This window comes from Pelodiscus sinensis, chromosome 2 (genome assembly GCF_052426305.1).
Source record: "Pelodiscus sinensis isolate ZL-2025 chromosome 2, ASM5242630v1, whole genome shotgun sequence".
In the NCBI taxonomy this organism is placed as follows: Eukaryota; Metazoa; Chordata; order Testudines; family Trionychidae; genus Pelodiscus; species Pelodiscus sinensis.
Genome location: NC_143053.1, coordinates 103,603,002 through 103,623,165, shown reverse-complemented (window position 1 = coordinate 103,623,165; position 20,164 = coordinate 103,603,002). Strand labels below are relative to the sequence as shown.

Below are 20,164 nucleotides of genomic sequence, written 5' to 3'. Positions count from 1 at the left end.
AGTCACTGGCAGACCCATGTCACTTGGTTTACTTAATGTGTCCATAAGCTGGGGAGCTGCAAGGCTCCCCTTGGTTGGGAACAGCAGCCAATGGGAGTTGCAATGCTCCATGGCTACAGACACATTAAGCAAAGTGGTGTGGGCCTGCCAGTGGCTTACCCTCGCACCCCTGTGACCAAGTTTGAAAAGCAGACTTTTCTAGGTGAATTGTGGGGGGAAAAGTCTATAGCTGGGCTATTATCTAGTTATGGCAGTTCCATTCTGCCTGTAGCAGAGTGTAGCCTGATGTCTTCCAAGCTAACAGGGTTCATTCCTGCTGTTACTTCCTGAAGCAAGTTGTAGCAGCTAGGGTTGCTGCTCTGGCATGTAGTGAGCTCCCAATAAAATAGCCATTTGGGAAACATCTAGGATGGAGGTCATTTAATCCATCTACAACTCCATTGTTCCTTTCTGCTGTTTCTGGCAAAGGCTAAAGAGCGGCAGGAGGAAATCTGTAAGGCTGTCTAGACTACAGGTTTTTTTTTTAAAGTGGCCTTTTTTAAAAAACCTTCACTTGTCTAGACTGCTGCCACTCTTTTGAAATTAAATCGAAAGAATGTGGCGCTTTTTTGACAGCGGTAAACCTCATTTTAGGAAGAACGCCTTTTTTCCCCAAAAGCACTCGTTTGAAAAACGGCATCTTTAAGTGCAAATGGCTTTTTCGAAAGAGCATGCAGATGGCTTGAGTGCTCTCTTTGAGAAAGTGGATCACTTTTCCCAAAAAACGGTGGCTGTCTAGACGATCTTTCGAAAAGTTTTTCGAAAAGTGTGTAGTCTAGACGTGTACCCATAATGACTTCAGTGGATGAAGGGAAATAATTATCCAATAGCAACTGTTGATCCTAGACTCTAATCCATTCCTGTATCTTATCATTGTAGGTACCCCCTGAATCCAGGTACAGCTTGTTGTGTACACACATCTCTCCAGTGTTGAGTCATTCATAAAGTAGTCCTTCTGTTCAAAGAACAAAATATAACTACTGACCAGGTTTTCCAAGACACATGTTGAGTGGTGGGGGCCTTTCTAAAAAGGGGAAATAGGCTGCTGTCAGTGTTGAGAACAAACATTTTAATGACAAACTTGAGTCTAATGACACCTGAAGATAGTTATCCCCTACCTTGCAGCACCGTAGCACAATAGAGACCATCCCATTAGTGGTCTTAAATACTATAAAACAGGTTCAACCTCCCTGGTCTCATACCTTCAGGACCTGACTGGTTCAGCAGAATCGCTCATCCTAGACCAGAGTAGGTCTGTTCTGCCCCCTATCTTCTCCAGAGCCCCTGGGCTGTACACTAAGCTTCCTGGCCCCTCATCCCTAAGCTGGACCATGTGCTGCCCCCTTTTCCATTGGGCTGGCCTCCTGAGCCCCCTTGCCCCTACAGTGCCCTAGAACTGACCCTCGAACATCCTTGGTCTGTCTGGATAACAGATGCTGTTGGACAAAAGTGTTCTGGTTTAATACAGGCTGCACCTCCTAATCATTGGGGGGCAACCAGAACTCAGTGGGCTTCAGTGTGGCCTATAAGACGGTTTCCTGTGCATGGGCAATAGTATTTCTAGATTCTACTGTTTTTGTCTGTGTAGGTTTTTTCACAGCATTACAAAAGTGACATGCACTTAAAGCAAGTGTACATGAGGTGTACTGATGGTAGGCAATATTGACTGAGAGCTCTGTCCTCCCTCTGCATCTAATCAGAACGCTGCTACAGTTTAATCAGCATATCCTGTAAATTCTAGGTATATAGGATAGTTAACTGTGCTTATCCCAGAACAGCCTTTGTTGGACAATCTTACGGGTCCCTCCTCTTTTCTCTCCTTCTCGTTCTCCTTCGCGCCTCCCCCCCCCCCCCTCCGCAGTAGAAAGCCTAGATATAACCTAGGTTGTCCCTTACCAATATAAATGTTTAACCAGAATAAAGTGTGTAAATTCTGCTGAGGGACTACTTTCAAATATAACTTTGGTTAGAAAATTTGCCAATAGTCTCCATCTTAAGCCAAATATGACAAGTGGTGAATTTTTTAAGATGTTGGCTTTTACATGGAAAATGAAAAGCAGCCTAGGGGCTCTCAAACTCCAGCCTGCTCAGCATGCTGCTTGGGGGGCCCTTTTCTTAGTTTCAGGCTGTACAGCAAGGGCTGTATATGTAGTAGATGCAGACCACTTAACACAGCAGTTCTCAACTGCCAGGAGCCTGCCACCAGCCTCTGGCCTAACTCCTGTCTGCTCGGGCTGTTGCATGTTTCCAAGCCACACTCCCAGCTTTTATTTAGTTCTGCCCCCTGGCGTTCCCAGGGAATTCACTTCCACAGGCAGCAACAGGGTGAGTGGGATGGCAGATAGCTGGGTGTGCTACAGCTGGAGCCGGGACCTGAGGCAGCCTCCCTGTGGCCCTAGCTCCGGTGATCGCTACATGGCAGGGCCACGTGAAGGGGGGTTGTTCCTGAGACCCTCTTCTCTCTACCTGCTTGGCAGGAGCTTCCTCCAGCTGTTCCCGGCCAGCCAGTACCCACATTATTATGCAGTACATAGGAAAATATGAATGTGCAGAATGTCAGCACTGTCAGACGTTAGTACTATCTCTAATTCTGGTGCAATTCAGGCAAAAGATTGGGCCTGAGAATACTCTTTAACAAGTATTAGCAACTATTTTATTGTTTGTTTTTTTTTACATGTGTGTGCAGCAGTTTTTCAAATTCTTCTTAATCATCATCTCCTCCCTCCTTTGATGTGCTTGACATACCTAGGCTAAAATTACCATAATGAATATGCAGCTATATTGATTACCATAACTATGCAAATTTCAGTGCTGATCTGCTCACCAGCACAGCTGAGCATACATATGCAGAATCACAAACATACTCCAGCATGGGAGATTCAGAAACCGGTGGATCCGATTGCTGGAGGACAGAAGGAGAAGGAAGCTGTATACACAGAGTTTTGAACCAGCAAAAGAACTGCTGATATGTATGCCAAAAATCACATAGCATGGTAGATAAGAGCTATTTCAGGTACACATAGCAATGCCATGTGAAAATATAAACTTAGACAAGTGTACTGCAGAACAAGGCTGGCAAACAGCCGCTGTAGTTGAGAGCCACAGCCAGGAAGATGACAGCATGCACCCATAGCCCCAGCTGACCCAGGGCTCCATGAAGCGCTGCCTGTTGGAAGCACTGCAGAGGCATTTCCAAGGGGCAGTGCAAGTGGAGCTGGGCATCAGCTGGAGTTCCCATCTGATCCCAGGCTCCTAATGCTGCCCCTTGGAAACACTGTTACAGTGCTTCCAAGGGGCAGAGCTGCATGGAGCCCAGGGTCAGCTAGAGATTCTTCTAGAGACACATTGCCATGGCATTTCAAAGGGGAGGCGCACATGATCAATTGCACGATTACTTGCGATTAAATTTTGTAATTGCTTGATAGGCCTATAAATAATTTCTGGCCTAAGCGGCATATTTAAGCTATTCTGTGAACCGGTGGAAGTCTCCATCCAGCAGATGGATCAAATCTGAGCTCTGCTGAACTTTTTTTTTATTACTATTCTCTGAAAAATTTTGTTCTGATTTAAAATTTTTTTTAAGGCATCAATTTTTGAGTTTTTATTATTCAAGCCAACTAGCCATGTGGCTAGTGTGTTGGACACCACAGGTATGTCTAGACTACAGTTTTTTGTTTTTTTTTAAAGTTGCCTTTTTTTTTTTTTAAACTTCACCCACGTCTGGACTGCCACCATGTTCTTTCAAAAGTAAATTGAAAGAATGCAGCGGTTTTGTTGATAGCGGTAAACCTAGTTTTATTAGGAAGAATGCCTCTTTCGACAGATTTGTCGAAAAGCATGTGGATGTGGGTTTTTTTCTGAAAAAACAGATCTCCAGGGAAAAGCCCAGGTGGACACTCCATCTGCAGGAAAAACCTCTATTGTTCTTGTCTGTAGCCATGTCTTATAGGCACAGGCACCCTGGGTAGCCATTGTGGCAGGAAGGCAGCCAGAGGAAGCTACTGACCAAATGGCTGTCCCTGCCAGGCTGCCAAGGACCTTCCAGGGAGCCATCCCACAACCCATCCAGGGGGCCCAAAGAGGCGAGCTCCAGCCTGGTCAGGGCCTGACGTTATTGGAACTTTGGGGAGAGGAGGAATCCCTGCAGGCTCTGCATTCCTGATGGCGAAATGCGGATATTTACGGCCACGGAGCTGGCAAAAAAAGGCCATCACCCCCGAACCTTGGACCAAGTGCGGGCCAAGGTAAAAGAACTGAGGCAGGGCTATGCCAGGGCCCGAGAGCATAGCTCCACTTCAGGGGAAGTGCCTCACTATTGCAGCTACCACCAGGAGCTGGACAGAATCCTGGGAGGTGAGGAACCTGTCTCTGCATGGGTGCTCCTCCATTCAGGGTTGGAGACACCTGTCCAGCACCGCCAGGAGGTGGCTGAGGACAACCCAGAACAGCAGCTGCAGGAGGAAGAGGAGTAGGAGTACCCCAACAGGAGTCTTGTCACCCTCACCCTGGAGCTGGTCCACCAGACCCAGGAAGCCTCGCAGGCATCTTCTGACCCTGGTGAAGGAACATCAGGTGAGTGCGCTCAGGTTGCCACACACACAGAATGGGGGAGGTGGGAGCACAGGGAATGTGGGCCAATCTTCACTTGTCATGCTCTTCCTGGACAACTTGCACCTCTCTGTGCATGTGCAAGCACGTTCAGTCCCAGGGCACACAGCTCGGGGAGGGCCCCACACATATCTGACCCCAGGAAGGGCTGTCCTCCCACCAGGCACTGCGGGATGCAGGCTGGTCACAAGGGTGCACACACGACACTACACAAACCACTGCAAGTGTCACACATAGCACTCGGCCATGTATGCACATGCAACACAACAATTGCTCCTGCAGACAGTGCTGCCACAGGCAAGCGGGTGGGTGGGGGCCGTGGGAGACCGAAGTTGCTCCAGGCCCCTGACCTACATCTGGTGACCCACTGTGGTTGGACACTTCCCTGGGCTGTACGGCCATTGCGGAAGAGGCAAGACATTGCCCTAGCCACCTTGGGTCCCCTGTGAGGCTGGGGATGTGGCCAGGCCAGACGTGGGCTTGCAGTGACAACACTGGTGTCCCTTGTTCTAAGGACTTACTGATCACAAGCAGGGACAGTGTGTGCATGCTAAGTGATCACTTCTCCCTCTGATCCTCCACTGCTGGAGCAGACCAACGTGCAACACCTGTCCCACCACCACGGAAGCTGCAGGCACTGGTGGATCTACAACAACCTCATGCGCAGGCACATTGAGGCCCTGGAAAGGATGGAGGAGACCATGGCAGAGAGGACGCAGGAAGAGGCTCAGTGGCTCGACTGCTTGCTGGAGGAGTTCCTCCAGCAGCGGACAGCAATCTGTGGCACTATCTGGGAGACCATGGGTGTCCCAGGTCCTGCCCCCGTTGTCATTCCTCCCGCTCAACCTGCTCCTGCCCCTCCTTCCTTTCCCTCACCCACTGACCCCCCTCAATCCCTGCCCTCCCTTACCCCCTGCCATCACAGACCCAGCTGCAGCCCCCCCTCCTCTCTAGCCCCCTATTGTCCCGGGCCCCTGGTGACCCCAAGCCCGTCTAGGGCCACGGACCCGAGGCGGCAGACTTTTGCGGGCCAGGTGACACCCTCAGCCCTAAACCTCCCTCCCTCCTCCAGGTTTACATCCACCCTCCTCCAAAAAGAGGAAGAATATTCCAGCCTGCAGCCTGTGGTACAAGTAGGAATTTCTCAAGATCCAGGCATCATGTACCCAGCCCGACCATCCAACACAAATGTCTGTAAACTTTCCCTGGTGGTCGACGAGGGCCTGCAGCACCATGGAGAAATAGCCCTTTCTGTTGATGTACTGGGCTGCTCGATGGAGCTGTGTGTGGATCGGGATGTGAGTCCCGTCGAGCGCGCCTTCATAGTTCGGGACTCCCAGCCCAGCAAAGCCAGCCACAATGGTGTCCAGGTCTCCGAGGTGGATAATCCTGTTCAGCAGCTCCAAGTTGATGGCCCTCACCACCTGCAGAAATAGACACATAGAAACACACAGAATAGGAAGTTAGAGGGGGTGCCCGAATCCTTGGCAGGTGCCCCCCATCCCTCCCCCTTAAGACTCCAGGAGCCCCCTCAGGTGGCCGCTCTCAGCAGTAGAGCAGGGTGAGGCCAGGAACCCTCCCCCACTCCTACTCCAACCCCCACTCCCTCTGCCCTTTCCTGTTACACTCCCCCTACCCTGCATGGACTGTCTCCTGAGAGCAAAGCCGTAGCGAAGGGGGAGGGGGGGACAATTTCCCCAGGTGTCATGCTAGGGGGCACCGGGCTGGTGTGGGACCGAGTGCACGCTGCTCTTGAGAGCTGCTGGCTAAGTGCTGCTCCCGGCTCTCTCCAAACTGCCAGCTGGGTGGGAGGAGCAGTGGTTTGAAGAAAGGTACATTCCGCCATGCCTGGCTGGAGGGGAGGATTTGATTGGGGGAGTGCTCCCCCCTGCACTGGGGGTGCCTTGCTCTGGGGGAGGAGGGCTGAGTGCATGGGGGGGCTGGCTTTGGGGCAGGGGTGAGGTGAATGTATTGGGATGCGGGAGATTGGGGGGGCTGGCTCTGGGGCAGGGATGGTTGTATTGTACTTAAATGGGATCTTTTTTGGGGAAAAGGCAAAATGCCACATTTCTTGGTAATACACACATATAGCAGTCAACACTTATATACATATAATACAGCACACACACACACCGTCTTGTTTTTACCAATAGCTGTTCCACCTAACTGCTGGCCAGATTAGTTAGGTGGGGGAGGGTTGGTGCCGGATCAATGCCCCCATGTTGACTGCAAGATGCCTTAGAGACGTGGTCACCAACTCATCGATCGCGAGGCCTCGACCAGTCGATCGCGAGGTGTTCGGGCAACCCCACCCCACATTTTACCCCCACCCCCAAGAAGCCCCACTACCCACCTTTATTGTAGTGCCGGCTTCCCGCGGGGTGGACGGAAGTCCTGTCTGAAGCCTGCGTCACTTCTGGGGGTTCCAGAAGTACGTGGGCTGCTCCCCTCCCACAGCTCTGTTGCGTGTTGGAGGAGGGGGCGTTGGCCCTGGAGGAGGAGTGCGGAGGCTTCTCTGCGCCACTGGCATCAGAGGCGTGAGTTGAGTGCAGGGGTTTCCCTGGGCCGCAGGAGCGGGGGTCAGCCCCGGGGTTTGGCCGCGCTGCGGGAGGGGAGGGAGTTGGCTGGGCCGTGCTGTGCCATGGAAGGGGGGGGTTGACCCCAGGGTAGGCACCCACTGGGGTTGGCCATTCTGCAGGAGGGAGTGGAGTTGCCTCCAGGGCAGGCTCCCTTGGGGGTTTGGCCCCGCTGTGGGAGGGGGGGATTGGCCCCAGGGCAGGCACGTGCGGGGTTTCCCTGTGCCGTGTGGGGGGGGGGGGTTGGGCCCAGCTGCCCCTATACCCTGGCACAAGTTGTTCCGGGTGCCCTCTTTTCGACAGAGCATCCAAGCACTCTGGATGCGCTTTTTCGATCCACTTAATGCAATCTAGATGCTTTTTTTTGAAAGAGGCATGTAGTCTAGACATAGCCCACAGGTCTAATACTGCCCACGTATCACAATGTCAATAGGAGCAGGACTTTAGAAAAGCAGGTCTGCTGAATCAGTATACTGACTGGAATAGCCTGCAGACATATCACATCCCACTGAGGCTGTGGCCACCAAGGTCACACTAACCTCTGCTCCAGTCTAGTATTCAAGATATCATTAGCCTGGAATCCTTTGAATTTACTGTTCCGGTGTGTCCAGAAGGGATAAGAGATTAAAGGGTAATGTCTTGTCTGGGGAAAATGAACCTGAGTAGAGATTATCTGTTCTATGATGTACTCCTGACTTTCTGGGGTGAGAGGGTGAATAATGGATTAGTATAGGAGCTGATATAGGTTGTGTTAATGTTTTAATAGCAAATTAGTTCTTGGGGGGATGGGGAAGAGGAAAATTAACATTATTTAATTTGTCTTAATTTTCTTTATTATGTCACGTAAATAATTTACAGATTATAACAATTCTTGAGAGGATTATTACATTTTAACTATCAAAACTACGTTGAACGTGGTGAAACCCCAAAAGGGCAAAGAGTACTTCTGCATAATTATCTGGCCAGCCAGACCATTCTATGCTAGACAGGAATTTCAGCTTTGTTTCCAGCCTTTGACCTCCCAATTCATAGAGTAGTTTAATGTAAGGAATATTGTTGCAACAAATGACAGTCAGAAGGTAACAAACCCAGAATTTATCCACGGTAAAACTGTTGTTAGCTGGGGATGAATCTTCCTCTTCAGTGAGAAATGCAATAAGAACATGAGCAATATTCAGTTCTTTTACTTTGTTTTGGTTACTGTAATTTATATAGCAAATACCACACAGTCCTTGGAGCACCAAGATCCTCACTTTTGCTGAAGTATTTGGCATCTGCAAGATAGCAATGAGATCCTGAATGTATTCTGATGCATGCATTCCAGCATTTGTCCCACCTGAAATTGAAGACGATACCTTTAGAAGATGATAGGCCAGTTAATAATTTGCGTGTACATTGGAAATTCTGAGCTAAAACTACCACAGAACCTTTTAAGTCAGTTCCATTGTGTGAAAAGTGAGAAAACACACAATCCATTGTGTGTGCTAGTAAAGAAACTAAAGCAGATAGTCATGAGGCTACATTGTAGAACTGGGACATGCGACATACAAGTTCTCCTCTTCCTCTACCTGCCACACACTTGATTTCTGACCTTGGTCACGTCACTTGGGCCCAGGCCCACAAAAATATTTAGGCACCTACTTCTTACTAATTTCAATGGAAGTTAGACACTTAAATTAATTTGAGGATCTGGGCCTTAACTTCTCTATGCATCAATTTCAGTGTCAGAAAAATGGGGACAATGTTTTCATATGCCCACAGAGATATTATGATTAAAAATGTCTACAAAGCACTCAAAATATGCTATAGAAGTACAAAGCTGGATTTGTTACAATATATTATCCCCAGAATCCTTAGTTACTTCTCAAATGTAATACATAATATTAAATTGTCCTGTATAAAAATTAGTTATATATAATCAGTGATAGTTCCTTAACGTGTGTGTGTAGCTACACACACATTACATCTGCTTGAACTGGATGTGTTCTAAGGAGCCTGGGCTCTTTCGTGCACCAAGCCCTACAAATTTGTCACATTGAAAGTTAGCTTCCTCTGAAATCTCAAGCATTTCAACAGGATTTGTCTGTTCAGGGAACCAGCACAGAAACAATTGGAACCTGATTTCTTGTATAGTAGGAAATACAGGTACCTAAATATAGTACAGGGAAGAAGGGGCTTATTTACTGGCAAGTAACAGTGAAAGCTGAAATTTAAAAACCCATTCTGCACACACAGCATAATAGCTGAAGGCATTTGGTTTTTGTTTTAATGCCCAGGAATGTATTGTTTTTTGTTACAAAAAATGAAAGGGCAGGTGAAAATTGATGCAAAAAATTAATATTACAGTTTTCTGTGTAACTATTGAGGTTAATATTGGGGGATGAACAGACAGGAAAACAGCAACAATTAAAGAAAAGTAAGGGTATTGAAAGTAAAAGCAGCTTAACACTGTTTTATTTCATGAACTTTATTAACAGTATGTACACCTGTACACGTATGCATCAGTATATTCATACATTCCATTATATTGCCTTTAGCAGACAGCCTCACATTTTCATTTAATTTATTAGTAACATCTACGTGTTAGATTTTTTTTAACATAGTATGTACTTTCATGCACTTGAGTGAGTTAAAACTTGAGCAAAACACAAATTGATAAAAACTGAAAATAAAGGGCTTTTGTTCATACTTGTTAGAAGAGCTACTGAAATCACTTGGTATTTGGCAATGAGTTGTCTACCCTCAAGCATGTTGCTCTAATGTAATGTTTACTTTCCAGATTGCACATGTACAACTGTGTTATTTACTTAACAAACAACAAATAGACTAGTAGCACCTTAAAGACTAACAAAACATGTAGATGATATCGTGGGCGCAACCCACTTCATCAGATGACTGGACTATTAGAAGTCCAGATCCAAGAATAAATCGGGGGGGGGGGGGCGAAGGAGAAAAAATAGAGAGACAGTGAGTTGATAGTCAGTAAGATGCTACTAGTCTATTTGTTGTTTTTTAAGTTAACCATCTACTCGGTCTCTCTTTTTCTATTTTTTTCTCCTTTCCCCCTCTTTTTTCTCTCCCCTTCCCCCATATATTCTTGAATCTGGACTTCTAATAGTCCAGTCACCTGAAGAAGTGGGTTGTGCCCCCGAAAGCTCATGATACAATCTACATGTTTTGTTAGACTAGTAGCACCTTAAAGACTATGGCTGTGTCTACACTGGCATGAATTTCCGGAACTGCTTAAAATGGAATACTATTCCGTTTTCAGTTTTTCCGGAAAAGGAGCGTCTACATTGGCAGGCTGCTTTTCCAGAAAAGCGTCTGTGGCCAATGTAGACGTGCTTTTCCGGAAAACAGCCCATTTTCGCGATCGGGGCTTTTTTCCGGACAAGACTACTGGGCTGTCTACACTGGCCCTTTTCCGGAACAGTGTTCCGGAATAAGGACTTATGCCCGAGTGGGAGCAGAATACTTTTTCCGGAATAGCGGCTGATTTTGTACAGTAGAGCGTCTTTGCTTTTCCAGAAATTCAAGGGCCAGTGTAGACAGCTCGCAGCTTATTCCGGAAAAGTGGCTGATTTTGTTGAGTGCCTCTGTGTTGTTTAAGTTTTTTCTGTTACAGACTAACTCTGCTACCCCTCTGAAGCTTATGTTATTTACTGTTCCTAAGGGGTATTTGTGTGCATGCGTGTATTTTCCAGAATTGTATTTGAAGTTGGAGGCAAGCAGTTTGAAAATTTGCTGAGCCTGAGCTTTTTAAATTTAATCTGATTATGACAGTCATTTGTATTTCCTACTAGAGGGCACATTTATTGCACATTATTGTTCCTTTTTATCTGAACAATAGCACATTGCAATTGAAAAAAAAAGGAATTTCTTGTTCTAAAATAGTTTGAGGTCTTTTTCCAAGGCATAAATGCAGAGAAGGCACTTTCGTGGCATCACTGTGATATTAAACACACTGTAGTTTAGTTTACATAAAGGTAAATCAATCACCGCCTTGTCTCTCTCCCCCTGCCCCCTTTGCCACAATTTCCCCACTGACAATGAAGAATTCCCTGGAAAACGAATGTGATATGCCATAGTGGCAGCAGTGGGACAGAATTTGGGCATCTCACACCAGTTGTGCACAACCAAACACAGCTACATGTGCAGGTTGAGGGAAGAGTGAAAGCAGGCTCAGTAACACTACCAGTCATTCCCATCAGTCAGCTTCAGAGACCATATTCCCCTATAAACACATCCGGTCTCTCCAGTGCCGTCTGGTTAACTGGGATGTGCAGGGTGTGTATGTCAGGATTTGCCATTTATTGCAAGAAAACTATCAGTGTCAGCAGATTGAAATAACTGTAGAACAAGAACCATTGGTCATCTTCCTTGCAAATACAACAAGGAGTCTGTTAGCACTTTAAAACCTAAAAAATTTATTGGGGCATTAGGGCATAAGCTTTCATGAGTTACAACTCACTTCCTCAGATGCTGAAGAGAAACGTAAAAGCATCTGTGCATTAGCAGGGGTGGCCTGTGAGGCTAGGAAGTTGCCTAAGGCTGCTGGCCCGGGCGCCCGATGATGACGTCGCAGGGTGCTGGGGTGCCTCGTGATTACGTTATGGCCATTGATGGCCGTGTAGGCGGGGGCGCCAATTGCGCCTTCTGCCTGGGGCGCCAGCTGCCGCAGCCGGCCTCAGGCCACTCCTGTGCATTAGTTTTGGGCTTGTATGCCATTTTCAGTGGCAAAAATACTCATTGAAGTGAACATTTTTAAATGGAGGTGTTACAAGTAGGGGTGATTTATGTTGGTTCTTGGACCCTGTTGCATAAAGCTACTGATGTCTGGCTTCTGAACTTGCTGAGTTATTGACCAGATTGCAGAACACGTGATGAGTTACACATACATTTTCCATGGAAAACATTGAGTGATTGAGAAATCATGTTCATTAAGTCTCGCCTTCCCTGAGCACCTTTCCTATGCAAAATTCTAGATGGCCAAAAACCTGACTTTTGCATCTATGGAACCACTTATTTTTTGAGTTTTTGGCTGACTTTACAGTCTCCAAAGAAATAGAATATCTGCCAGCAGGGTGTACTTAGATCATAACAAACCAGTCACTTTTTGCTGTACTTTTGCTGACATATAGCCGGAGAAGGGGCTCCTCTACCCACAATGGTACTATGACTTAAATTAACAGCTCACATTTTTCTAACGTTGTGATGCCAACTGATTATGAATATTTCTGACAATTATAGTAGGCTTGCTGTATGGCAGGCTCAGAAAACCCTTTTTTTTTCGGTTAAACAAGTTCAGTGTATTACTACTTATTCTTACTGTTGATACAGATTTAAAATGTAATGCAGTGGTTCTTAACCAGGGGTATGCTTACCCATGGGGGAATGCATAGGTCTTCCAGACAGTACATCAACTCCTGTAGATGTTTGCATAGTTTTACCACAGGCTACATAAAAAGCACCAGTATAATCTGTGCCAATCATACAGTAATTTGTTTATATGGCTTTATATACACTGAGGGTCTGTCTACACAGGAGGTTAGTCCTGTCTAAATGGCCGTTTTTCTGGAAAAACTACACTTACGTCCATACTGCTATTGCGTTCTTTCGACAGAAAGTTGAACGAATGGAGGGGTTTTTCTGACAGTGGTAAACCGCTTTCTACGAGGAAGAAGCCTTTGTCCGAAAAAGCTTTTTTGGAAAAAGACACGTGTGGACGTGGAAGAGGGTGTTTTTTCTAAATAAGAGGCCTCTAGGAAAAAGCACAGGTGCCCTGGTGGCCATTCTATCCACAGTAATTACAACTGAAATATCGAAAAAGCTCATTGCTTTTTCATTGCACTTTTGCTGTATAGACACTCGCTTTCAAGAAAAGGTTTTCTGGACGATCTCTTCCGGAAAAACTTCTTCCGAAAGAAGCTTGCACTCTAGCCATAGCCTGACATGTCATAAGCATGTCATAAGAATAATTTTATATTCAAGTTGATTTATTTTTAACACATATGATAAAAATCAGAACATAATCAATTTTTCAGTAATAGTGTGCTATGACACACCTGTTTTTTTATGTCCGTATAAGTAAATAGTTTTTAAATGAGGTGAAACTTGGGGGTATGAAAGACAAATCAGACTCCTGAAAAGGATACATTAGTTTTTAAAGGTTGAGAACTACTGGTGTAGTACATCTATCTAATGTCTTTCTACATCCCCCCCCCCCAGGGGGCAGGTGTAAGGAGCTGGGAAGTGATGAGTGGAGGAAGGTCAGAAACTGAGTTTTATATCCAGTTAAGGAGACTTTAAGTTTCTTGAATCAGGATTTAATTGAGGAACATCAAAGGAGCCCCAAACATCTCTTGCTTGTTGGGGTGGGGCAAGGGTCTGTCTCATAATTTTTGAATATTTGTGATTGGCAATATGGTGTTTATAAATCATTATCTGTAACATAGCTCCCAACAGCTGAAGAGAATAAAGACCACCATATCCAGTTAAAAGGACAAGAAAAACTTAGGATACAGTAATAATAAGCTGACACCAATGCAGCTCCCTTCCAACACACTTTCCATGATGAGTGCCTCTTCCCTACCGATTATCCCTTCTTACAAGAACTTTTTCCTTAGAATACTTTTTGGGTGTGGTCGGTCCTTTAAATTTTGGAGGAGCCAACCAACTGCTTTTCTACAGGGGCCATTTTGTAACTAACAGCTGCTGACTTTTCCAGCTGGTGAGTACCTGTTCTGTTCTTTCCACACATGCATCTCCTCCCCTTTCCTTTTGTATTGTTGAAGAGGTAGGTGAGATGTTAACAGGTAATGATTATTGTTTTGTCTTCTGCTCTTGGAGGTTATTGTGTTCACATTGGCAAGCTTTTCTTCTTGGTAAGGGCTGGACATGAAACTTTTAAAAATGCAAGTTAAGGATTACATGAAAACCCTACTCATCCATAAATTAGGGCCTTAATTTCTTTTTAAACTAATTCTGTTCCTCACTTTATAGAAGCAAGTCTGAGAACTATACATTTTAAATCACATAAACTGCTTTTTAGGGGTTGTGATGCAGGAAAATGGCCTTACTTTAGCACAGATATGAAACTGTTGGTTTAAATTATATTGAAAGAGCAAACAAGAAGACACAAGAACTATTTCAGCAAGCCAGTTTGTCTTGTTACCTGTGTATACTAGCAGTCCAATATTTTTTGCAGCTTGAGCTCTCTGTTCCAGGGGTAGTTGTATGTTCCTCACATCAGTTCCATATCTAACAATTTTTTGCTTATGAAAAATGTCGTCAGTTGGAGTGTAATGCTCTTCCTTTTCAGAAGAGAAAAAAGTGTTGATGAACGTTTCATAACAGCCTTGAAGGCTCTTAAATATACTTTCCATGACTCTGCAAGAAGTTGTCCTTAATGACTTTTTTTTCAATGTGTATAAAATGTGTGTTCTGAAACTAAATAGCAATCGCCTGGAAAGCCAGAGTATTAATTGTAATTTTCAGGAAAACCATTCAGCTTAGTAACTAAGCAACATTTTAGAATAAACAGAATGAAAAATGGAAGCCGCTCTTTGTTGTAACAGAGTCTGATGACATCATAGGATTTATTTTAGCAAACCAATGTTCTATGCCTCCATTTAATTGTAACACATTATCTTCTTCAGAAGGCGGAATGTAAATGTGTCCTGTTGGCTTAAAACAATGTGTTCAGCATGCTACAACCATGTGCTGTAAGCCTGATTTAGAGCAGTGAGGGATGGGACAACAGAAGCCAGACCTGAGCCTATTATATTTTCAAAATAATGGGTTTTTTTATTTAAAACATAATTTAAAATAATTTCTCATTTTGCTTTGCAGAAATTCAGGTAATACTCATTACATAATGATTGTTCTTCCTTCTCCTCCCCAGATCTAGTGTTGTGGAAAAATCTCTACACCTTAAATAAACCTGGCTAGTGATGTATTGTGCAGGTCGTGGGTACTGGCGATAAACATAAGACGTCAGCTCCACCTTTCTTTGACTTCAGCTAATCATGCCTCTCCACCAGTACAGCCTGATTTTTCTTCCCTTCATTTTTCCTGCCTTTTTTGTATGTGTGTTAGTTTTATTGATCTAAAACTATCTGTTTACAACTTCTCCTGGACTACAGAAAGTTAGAGCTACAAAACTAGTCGCCCATGAAAGAGCAAAAGGGGGGGAAAAAAACCCAAGCTATCATTGCTGTTTTTAATTCCATGAAAAACTGCAGTACAGCATATCTGCCACCATGTTGTGTAAGAGTATAAATTAACAGCATCTGGGGCCTAGTCACATGTTTCCAAGAGCTTATTCCTGTACTGCTGGTGTTTTCTACAGGTCTCTTGAATGTAATGAAAATCAGAGTATATTGCACCAAACAGGCTTAACCATGATTAGCTGACATGATGCTGAACAGGACTTATCCTTGGCTATGCTAACTGGAAAGTAGTGGATAGCATAGTTATTTGACTAGACCTTTCAAAGTTGTCTTAATTTTGTATTGGAGACAGACCTGTCAAAACAGAACTACAGGCCACCCTTGCTATAAACCCAAGATACATTCCAAAACACTTGTACTTACAGCAAAACAACTTAAAGGGGGGAATTTTTTTCCCGTGGCTGATTTCCAATTTGCGCAAATTGATTGGGGTTTTTTTGGTGCAACTTAAGAGCAGAGAATGGGGAGGACTTATAACACATCAATTCCTACAAGCGTCAATGACTTTAGTGCGGAACGGTTGTATACCGGGGTGACTTATAGTAGGGATGCCCAGTATTAACCCCTTTCCCAGATGTTCTTGTGAAGTACCTTTGTACTTAGAACATCAGAACAATGGTGAATCTCTACTTGCAGATTATTTCCTGGGAACTGTCCTACTGCACAAAGGGGGCTGCCATAAGTAGTAAACAAAGACCTTACTATATATTTGAGGGATTTGCCCCAGTGCCAGCCTGAAGAGAGTTCCACCATTGAGAACTGAGCCTTTTCTTCTCCACAATGGATGGGCTTTGCCCTGCGACAGCTACAGTGATTAGTAGCCACTGATAGCTGGTGCTGGAATGCAATTTCCTCTGTAGACAAAAGCCTGAAAGATGTGCGTTAAGATTTTTTAGTCCCCACAGCGGAGAAGGTTGAGCACACACATTTTATAGTTTGGACCAATGTGTTTAAGTGATTACAAATATTCTTTATTATAACTTAAATGTGATCAGGAATATGAGTAAACATGCCACAAAACTGGAAGGCAAAAAATAAGCAGATGTCAGAACAAAAGAATGTGATGGGTGAATCCGCTCATGCAGTAGATGAAATATAAAAACCATGACATAGCTATTTAGCCTTCTGTAAAAAAGAGCCTATTTCCTTCAGTAAACAAGTACATCTTTTAGACTGTACAAATGTACCTTTTTAATTAAAGGAAGAATATACATAATATTTATAAATATACAGCTATATGTACATTGTTGGTAACATTCACAGTCAGATAAACTGTCTGCCAATGTATTTGGCGCACGAGGCTTCTTTTTGAAGTGAACTATTTATTTGTGATCCTTTTCTGAATAGTTCATCAGAAGCTGGATGTTTTAATTAACATTGAAGTAGTATTTCATGTCAGAGGTACTGCAGGACAAGAATGCCCTTCTGTTAAATTACACTCACCTCATCTGTTAATTTAAGGGCTATAATCAATAGCTTGAAGCACTTAAGTCTTTTATACTTGGGAGTTGGGTGGGAGGAAATTTTTTATTTGCACTCTGTCTTTAACAACTCCAAGGTCCTCTTTAGTTTGCTTGAATTCTTTATACTGAAATTACTCTCTAGCAAGCTGTTATACACTAACCAGAGTGCATGGATCCCACTCCTTCCTGTAACCTAGGAAACAAAAATGGCTTCAGGGGTTCATGCAATTAATTGCATTATAGTCACTTTTTCTTTTTGAACAATGAGCATATTTAACCTTCCATTTATTTCTATAAAACCTACGCAATTGCTTGATAGCACAAGAAAATCCCGGGATTAATCATAGTTCATTACTGGAGGTGAGAGGGAGAAAATAGAAGACCAGCAGAGGCATTTAAAATGAGTCAATGAAATAACAGCTCCTGGGATTGTTTCTACAGGCAAAACTTGGTAATCTATATTTCATCATTAAAATAAATCTGGGTAGTTGAGTCTCAGTCCATGCTGCTAGGAATCCTGCAAGGCATCCAACTCTGAGCGCCGCATGGAGAGTAAGTTGTTTTGTAATCCTAATTGGTTTGCTTCCTACTTTCCTTTTTTAAATGCAGCATCACCGCTCAAGCGTACAGAACAACCTCACTAAAAGAAGTGCAAAATTGTGTAAAAATATTAAGATGCTGAATTCTAAAATATAAATTTACTGAGTGACTGATTTACTGCAATTACATCACTTACTCTGAAGCCAGCCATCAAAGCACTATCTTCAATAAAAATAACTGTTCCATCATAAGTTAAGAAGAAAAGCCAATAGGAACTCAACTGAGTTTACACTCTTGTTTTTTTCCCCCTTAAAAAGTCTATTAGTTGCTAACTTTCAGGTCACGCTTTACCATTCTTCAATTTTTTGTTTTTTTGTTTTTAAAGCAGTTAAATTACAGCACCATCCCAGTTAATGTGAACACAGTTGTAATGATTAACAGTTACGTAGAGTATCTTGTGTCTAAAAAGCAGTGGCAACTTCTGTCCCCCGACGGCCTCCAACTTTAACAAATTCCCGAGGGAACTTATCCAGTTGTTCATATGCTAGTCGCCCTTCCTCACCTGAGTATAAAACAATAAAGCACAAGTAAAATGTTATGTCATTTGTGTACATAAAATTCCACACCTTGCATTCTTTCCTGTGTAAAGAATTGCTTTGCTGATGATGCTATAGGAATTTTCACATGTTAACTGCAAATTAAGAAACTAGCCACAAAAATTGAGTACTCTGTAAGTGTTCAAATTATTCCTTAAAAAACGTTTACTCTCTATCTCTGTGGTAATTGTCCATATACTGTGGACATGCATAAATATATTGGAACACTGTTTCCTACTGTTTACACCATATCTTTTTTAAAAAAAAGCTAGTTTCTAGCAAATAATTTTGCATGGTAAACAAAATTTTTTACTATCATTTTCCCGCCACATTTCCAGAGGAGAGGGATAAATACATAATAAGATGGTGTCTAAGATGTAATTTAAATGAATTATTTTTTAAATTTTATTTGTCCAAGACACTCTGCTAAGTTCACTGATGGCATAGTAAGGATTCAGCTTTATATGAAATTGTGTAGAGAGCATCCAGATCTTAGGCTGGACACACACATCATCAAAACAAATAGGCAAAAGAAGGATATGAGTAAACATCACATACTCTTTGGCCTTTAGAGAGCATGGGATCGTAGTAGGGAGTATGGACTTACAGACAATCTAAGTTGCATTACAAAATGTTTGAGCTAAGTGGAGAGGATTTGTTTAGCTCAAAGAAGGTGAGGCTTGTGATCATATGGCGATGTTTGCACAGGTGTACTGCTAAATGATGTGTGGCCTTCCAAGCTAAGTTTACCTATGTGACAAACAGAAAAAAGTAAGTAGCACTTTGCTATGCCTTATCAGTTTTCCTTTTTCATGTACTGTTTTCTGTTTGAACTTTACCACATGATGTTCAATCTAATATCTTGTACGTGCTTTCAGGAAAATGAATGAGGTTTCCATGGGCTTCAAGGCAGGTCAGAGAGGCAATGTGATCTCTTACACAAACAACCCTGGATTAAGGTTGGTTTTTGTGCCTCAAGCAATGCCACATCCAATAACAGAATGAATTCTTAGTGAACCAATAAGAATGGTCATACTGGGTCAGACCAAAAGTCCATCTAGCCCTGTATCCTGTCCATCGACAGTGGCCAATGACAGGTGCCCCAGAAGAAATGAACTTAACAGCTAATCCTCATGTGATCCACCCTTTGTCACCCGTTCCCAGCTTCTCTCAGAGGCTAGGGACACCATCCCTGCCTATCCTGGGTAATAGCCATTGATTGGACCTAACCTCCAGGAACTTATCTAGGGTTTTTTTTTTTTAACCCAGTTATAGTCTTGGGCTTCAAAACATGCCCTGGAAGAAAATTCACAGGTTGACTGTGTGTTGTGTGAAGAAATACTTCCCTTTGTTTGTTTAGTGCTGCTGCCTATTATTTTCATTTGGTGACCACTAGTTCGTGTGTTATGAGAAGGAATAAAGAACACTTCCTTATTTACAGGCAGTCCCCGGGTTACGTACAAGATAGGGACTGTAGGTTTGTTCTTAAGTTGAATCTGTATGTAAGTCAGAACTGGCGTCCAGATTCAGCCGCTGCTGAAACTGATCAGTTTCAACAGCGGCCGAATCTGGACGCCAGTTCTGACTTACATACAGATTCAACTTAAGAACCCCAGGCATCCCCAAGTCAGCTGTTGCTGAAACTGATCAGCGGCTGATTCCAGGAAGCCCGGGGCAGGAGCTTCCTGTAGTCAGCCACTGGTCAGTTTCAGCAGCGGCTGACTTGGGGACGCCTGGGGCAGAGCAGCTGGGGTGCTGCTGGGTTGGTCCAGTAGCGCCCAGAGCGCCGCTACGGGACCAACCAGCAGCACCCCAGCTGCTGTACCACAGGCGTCCAGAGCAAAGCCGCGGAGCACGGGGGCAGCGGGACAGCCCAGATGCGCCGTGGCTGTCCTGCTGCCCGCGTGCTCTGCGGCTTTGCTCTGCTTTGCTGCCCGTCCCCCTGGTCTGTAGACCAGGGGGACGGGGAGCAAAGCGGCGGAACACGCGGGCAGCGGGACAGCCCAGACGCGTCCCCCTGGTCTGCAGACCAGGGGGACGGGGAGTAAAGCAGAGCAAAGCCGCGGAGCACGCGGGCAGCCCAGACGTGTCTGGGCTGTCCGCTGCCCGCA

At 44.4% G+C, this 20,164-nt stretch overlaps 2 protein-coding genes across 4 annotated transcripts in view; both read right to left on the bottom strand.

Moving 5' to 3' along the window:
• Positions 1–8,039: 8,039 nt before the first annotated feature.
• Positions 8,040–15,664, bottom strand: ARMH2 (armadillo like helical domain containing 2). Its single transcript, XM_006134024.5, has 2 exons — positions 14,398–15,664; positions 8,040–8,559 (listed from the first exon to the last, which is right to left on the bottom strand). Exons 1-2 carry the CDS (start codon positions 14,606–14,608, stop codon positions 8,114–8,116), a joined length of 657 nt encoding a protein of 218 aa, XP_006134086.3. The 5' UTR covers positions 14,609–15,664; the 3' UTR covers positions 8,040–8,113.
• A 192-nt stretch (positions 15,665–15,856) lies between these two features.
• Positions 15,857–20,164, bottom strand: part of RIPOR2 (RHO family interacting cell polarization regulator 2) — a 114,377-nt gene continuing 110,069 nt past the window's right edge. Inside the window, exon 23 of one of the 3 annotated variants that reach the window (XM_075921135.2) lies at positions 15,857–18,019. In XM_075921135.2, coding sequence (XP_075777250.2) covers positions 17,919–18,019 — 101 coding nt within the window. In that variant the 3' untranslated portion in view covers positions 15,857–17,918. The remainder of the gene's footprint in view (positions 18,020–20,164) is intronic. The other 2 variants (XM_075921133.2, XM_006134000.5) reach the window with 2 other exon arrangements.